The 6,075-nt window shown below is 50.7% G+C and overlaps 1 protein-coding gene across 1 annotated transcript; it reads right to left on the minus strand.

Moving 5' to 3' along the window:
* Positions 1-3,938: 3,938 nt before the first annotated feature.
* On the minus strand, positions 3,939-5,497 carry LOC147652423 (mas-related G protein-coupled receptor member H-like). Its single transcript, XM_086893305.1, has 2 exons — positions 5,487-5,497; positions 3,939-4,437 (listed from the first exon to the last, which is right to left on the minus strand). The coding sequence occupies exons 1-2, from the start codon at positions 5,495-5,497 to the stop codon at positions 3,939-3,941; spliced, it is 510 nt and encodes a 169-aa protein (XP_086749431.1).
* Between the last annotated feature and the right edge of the window lie 578 nt (positions 5,498-6,075).

The following is a 6,075-nucleotide window of genomic DNA, read 5'->3' on the forward strand; positions in this document are numbered from 1 at the left end:
CTAAAGTGGATCCCTCCCAGGTCAGTAACATGAAGGAGAAAGTGCCCGGATCACCAGGAGCTCCCAACTCCTGTCCCTCTGGCTCCTTTCCATGCCCTGTCCTCATGTTGCTCCCCAAGGCTTGGTGGGGTCACAGGGCAGGCGGAAATGGTTTTACAACTTTGGCTATGTCAGAACTCCATTCCCTCAGTATTCATCTTGATTTTTTTTTTTTTCTTTGCCAGAGGAATTGGCTTTTGTCAAAAGGTCCAGATGAAGAATTTTGCAAATGGATCCTCATTTCCATCTGATTAGAAACACTCTTTCCCTACAGAATGTCCCATTCTCTGACTCCCTTCTCTCTCCCAATAGCTTTCTGCCATTCCTCCTTTCTCTTTCCTGAGGGGTCATGGCCCCTCCAGCAGCAGAGGTTTGCTGGTGGCACTGGAATGCTGGCAGTGCTGGCAGTGCTGATGAGTCAGCTGGGTGCTTCTCAGAATTAGCTCCTATTCCTGGATGAGCTCTGGGATCATTGCCAAAGCCTGCTCTGGGCCCAAGGAAGCACAGTTGAGCTGCTCCCTATCCCTATCCCTATCCCTATCCCTATCCCTATCCCTATCCCTATCCCTATCCCTATCCCACAGATTTCCCATATGGCAGCCACTCCACCACTCTTGAGTGTGGCCTGTCAGTCTCTGCTCTCCTCTGGGTTTTCCAGCAGACCTCCTCCAACCCCCTCTGACTCTCTCCTGACACCCCCTGCCTGCTCTGACACCCCAGAACCCACCCAGGGCTGGTTTTTGCCCCCTGACAGCCTCAGTCCTGCCCAGCTTCACCCAGGACCCCTGGCAGTGTCTGCTCCTCCTGGCTGTACAGTTCTAGGACCCAGGAGGAAGGAGGAAAGGCCAGCTCCCCTGTGCTCTGCAGGAGAACACAGGATGATAAACGTGGCTGGAGCCAGGGGAGAAGCAGATTAGGAGGCCTGCAGTGGTTTTGGGATGAGTTCTCTATCAAGAAGCAACAGCGCATGGCCAAAGGAAAAGTTCAAGGCAAGGTCACCTTTAATATCACAACATTCAGGGAACAGGACAACCAGAGACCCCTCTTAAAGATCCTCCAGGACCATGAAAGGACTTGGAGAAGAAGGAGGATACATGGAAGTTAATTCTAAGAAAGTGATGTTTATGTGTTAGATAAGAAACACACTTTAATGATTATATGTGGCTATGGTTGTAAAGTCTCACCACACTCAGAACAAGGAGAGATCCTTCTGTGTGTCCAGTGGAGGTAAAGAATTCCTGATTCCTAATGCTTCACATTGTGTTAAGAATTTATTTCAGTCGATTTCAATGTCAAAATACACAGGGCAGTGGAGGGAGGAGCTGGGGAGGGCCCTGCGGTCACCGGGAGAGGGTGGCAGGAACAGAGCAGCTGCTGGAGGAGAGGAAGGTGGCATTGGGAGAAAGGAAAACATTCCACTGACCTGTTCACTGTGGGGCAGCAGCAGGCAAAGGGGGTCTGTCCAGATCAGCAGCACTTCCTGGTACTTCGTGCTCCTTTGGGATCCATATCCTAAAGCGGCTCCTCCCAGGTCAGTAACATGAAGGAGAAAGTGCCCGGATCACCAGGAGCTCCCCATTCCTGTCCCGCTGTTAATTCTCAAGGCTCCCTAGGGTCACAGGCAGTCGGAAGTGATTTTACAACTTTGGCTCCGTCAGAGTTCCACAGCCTCGGGGTTATTCATCTTGACTTTCTCCACGCCCCCCCTACAAATCAAGTGGTCGAATTCTTTGTCGTGAGAAACGACGCCTCACTTCTTAAATTTTTAAAAAGTTTAATAAACTACAACAAGAGACGAACTAAGGTAAAATGAACAGCTCAGCCACGGCCAGAGGCCCACCGCCCCCGGCAATAACTGGCCTTACAGAGCCTTAGCGAGCCCACCCCCACATTCATACATATTCCACTTTTCGCACACAGCTCCTCCCTCGTCCCTCCTTCCCGGAGCTTGTGCAGTCCCTCCGGCTTCCGCCCCCCTCCATGGACCGATACAGCTGGCAGAATGAACACAGTACTCCTACTGGAAAAACTCCGCGTCTTAACAGAGCTTCTTTCAATGTTATAACACACATAATATTCATTCAATATTTGCGAGAGCCGATCACCGCACCACATGTTTGTAACATTTGTGAATGGCTCCTCATTCCCCCCTAATTAGAAACACTCCTTCCCAGGACAGTGTCCCATTTTTCAACTTCCTTCCCTCTCCTGACAGATTTCTACCATTCCTCGTTTCTCTGCCCTGAGAGGTCATTGTCCCTCCAGCAGCAGAGGGATGCTGGTGGCACTGGAATTCTGGCAGTGCTGGTGCTTCTGACAAACAACTCTCATTCTGGAAAGAGTTCTGGCATCATTGCCCAAACCTGCCCTGGGCTCATGGGAGCACCCCTGGGCCATGGGCTCCCATTTCTATCACTCCAATACAGGCTCACACAGCCCAAGGGAAGGACTGCAATCAGTTGCTTGTAGCCAGGTTATCAGCACTTAGAGCCCACCCTAATTACTGCCAATACCCTTGATGATGCAATGAAAGGTATTAGAGACCGGATTTTGGGGTGCTGTGATCCTCTTTCCAGCCCTTCATTAGAATTTATCCTTCTCCTCCTCAGACTTGGGAGCACTTGTGGTTGTTTTTATCTGACCCCACCCCTCTGGGCAACCTGTGCCAGTGCCACCCAAACCTCACAGGGGAGGATTTCTCTCTAATATCTAATCTGAACCCACCCTCTCTTAGTGGGAAGCCATCCCCCCTTATCCTGTCACTCCATGCCTTTGTTCAAAGTCCCTCTCTAACTTTCTAGAAGCCCCATTAGGTCATGGATCATGAGGTGTTTGCATTTGAAAGGATTGGCTTGGTGAGGGGATATGAGATTCCGTAGCTGGGGACACAAACACGGTGTCAGCAAGAAAGAGAGGTGACAGTTCTGGTCCCAGGGCCACCACATGCACCAGTTTCCAGCAGGAGCCTCCCAGATCCCTGAGGCATGTCAGCCTGGGTAGGAATTATCTCACCTCAGCTATCTAGGAATTCCTTGAATTAATTGTAGGCTGCTGCCTGACTCCCAAGGGAGTGTAGAAGATGACTCAGATGAAACTCGCAACTTTCTAAGGACTGTAGCAAAGAGAGCAGTATTGATTTGACTCTTCTCAAAAGAAATGACATTGCTGAAATCCTAAATCATCCCTCTGCTGTGTGCATGTGCTCCAGCTCACACACAGAATTTATTATTCCATTAATTTTCTTGGAAACTGCATGGTGAAGATCCAGTACCACTGAAATTGTGGTATCCAAGTGGCAAAATTAGATTTGAAACAGAAATCATAAGTTTTGTCCTGCAGGGCCCTCTCATACCACCTATGGAATGAGAGGGGGTGATTTGGCCCATTCAAAGACAAGATTTCAGCATCAGGGTTGCTAAGAGGAGCCTGACACAAACTGCTTTTTCCAGAAGGAATAAGGAGTTCTTGGAACTGTTAACACATGGCTCATTCCAACCCTTGCAGGCACTAGCCTTAGGAAGAGCTCTGGTATGAGACAGGTACCTGCCCTCCTCATGGACAAGCCAGAGGCTTTAGAATGGGAAAAAGTAAGGAAATGAGACATTTTTTGACACTGTTTCCCAGGGATAAACTCTGCAGCAAAGCCCAGATGTTCAACAAAATCCGGGGCTGGAGTTACCATGCTGAAAAGAAACAAAAGAAATAAATCCAAATATGATTTAGGGGTAGTAAGAAGATGAAAAAGATCAGTACATCAGAGTTTATACCCTGGGGCCAAGGCAATGAGGATTGTTCCATGGGGAGTACAGGAACAGGACGAGGCTCAGAGCCATGTGCTCCCGTACTTCTGGCTGTCTCTGAGGTGCCACATCTCCGGGTGCCACATGTCCAGAAGTGCCTCACAGAGCTGTCACCTCCACCACAGTGTCCCCAGGGCCGTGGCTCCCCTCGTCACTCCTGCCTTTCTCCTCAAACACCCTCCGCAGAGCGACTCTGACGGAGCGCTGGAAGCGGCGCCGCCGGCAGCTCCCCACCAGCACATAAATCACTGGGTTGAGAGTGCAGTTCAGCAATGCCAGCAGCAAGGAAGTGTTTTCTGGGAATAAATCACCAGAATCAGGGAGATTGAGGAAAACCTCCACGCAGAAAGGGATGCCAAAGGTGAAGAACAACACGATGTTGAGCAGGATGGCCACAAAGAGCTTCCCTGGCTGCCGCCTCCGGGAGCCACAGCGCAGCTTGAGAAACAGGAACAGGTTGGAAACCAACATCATGAGAGAAAAAACTGTGGAAATGGCCAGGGCTACACCTGCAAGGACGGTCTCAGAGTCTTCAGTATAGGTGTAGGTGACGTAGAGGGAGGAAACAAAAAGCTCTGCGAGGGTCCAGAGGGCTCCACTTTATGTGGAAGCCCATGAACCACATGATCACTCCATTCCCCGCCAGCCCACAAAGGGATGGCAGAAGGGTGAGAGAGATAAGCCAGAGACCTTCAGAAGTGAGAAATCACTGACGTGTAGACATGCAACAGCACAAGTTGTTCAGTGCCTCTAGTGACATGTACCTTGTAGATTATACAAAGATTTCTTCCAACTTCCTTCTGGGAGAAACTTCCAGGAGTTGCACCTTTCTCCATCTTCCTCTCATGGATGGATGCTGAGCCTAAATTCTCTCCTTATTTCAAGCCTTCCTCTAGCTCCCAATCCTGAAGCTCCAGTCTGGACACTCTGGAGAGCACATGGACCTTGTGCATTAACATATCTATCAGTCCTGGGGATGACAAGCACAGGATACAACTCCAAAGGAGATGGAAAACACATAAAAGAGGGGCAGAAAATAAGCAGCAGAATGCCAGTCCCTGTGCTGTGAAAGGCTGAGGTTGTGTGGCAGGAACCCCTTGGAGATAAGAGCGCTTTGGCAGCACCATGTACCCCACAAACCTAATCTCTGAGGAGACACATGCCCAGCAGGGGTGATTAGGCTGATGATTGTGATTAGGCAGGCTGGGATTAGAGGCTGTGGGCAAAGCCCTCGTGCAGTCCCATGTGTCCCATGGGCACTGGTGATTTCCCACAGCAAGTGGACACAAGGACAGGGCTCATCCCCATGGCTGCTGCTCAGTGGCTCTGTTGGAATCTAATGAGGTCTGGAATTTCTCAGGGATTCAGAAAACCCTGTAAAAGCTGAATGGATCACAGTGGAGTACCCCTTCCACGGACAGGATTTGTCCTCACCAGAGGAGAGTTTTGACCCAGGATTCCCAGCACCTGAAGGGACATAATATTATCTGTGCTGTCCTCTCATTTTCTTTGTTTTAGATCCATTAAATGATGTTTAATATTCTAAAGCCTGAGCGCCTGCATTAGTGGGATCATAACAGATCAGCATCTCCTCATGAAGGACTGGGGGGAGGAGAGGAAGGCAGTGGCATGGCTCATCTTTCTCACCCTTCTGCCATCCTCCATCCCTGGGAATGATTTATGTCACCTTCTGCATTGATGGGTGGGCCACCTGGCACACACAGTGAAAGCCAGAAGCCCCCTGCATGGTGGGATGACACTGGAGAGTGGCTGAGGAAGGAGGTGATGTGGCCACCTCCTCCTGACAAGATCTCTGTCCAAGACATGTGATGGGAAGCTGTCACTGATGTGGGGAGATTGTGAGAGGAGGCTCTGACCATGGGATGTGATCTCTGGGCCAAGGGCTGCACCCAGGCAGGAGGGATGAGGCAGAAGCACAGCCAGTGGTTCCAGCAGCATCCCCAAATCCTTTCTCCTGGTGCTGCTGTGGCAGCACTGCTCCTGCTGGAGGTAGGAGTCCAAGGATGGACTTGTGGGAGATGCCTCCTGTCCAGGGTCAGGGCTGGAGAGGTGGGAGCCTGTCCTGGGCACTGCAGGGGTACAGGTTCTCCCTGGGGCTGGTGTGGGGCTGTGTGGCCAGATGGGAAGTGCTGGGAATGCTGATGTCCCTTATTTCCCTCTGGTTCCCCATCTCTCCCTAGGAGGTGGTGGGAAAGGGGGAAGGCAGCCACCGGGA

The sequence above is a fragment of the Cyanistes caeruleus genome, chromosome 6, assembly GCF_971803275.1.
Source record: "Cyanistes caeruleus chromosome 6, bCyaCae1.hap1.1, whole genome shotgun sequence".
NCBI lineage: Eukaryota > Metazoa > Chordata > Aves > Passeriformes > Paridae > Cyanistes > Cyanistes caeruleus.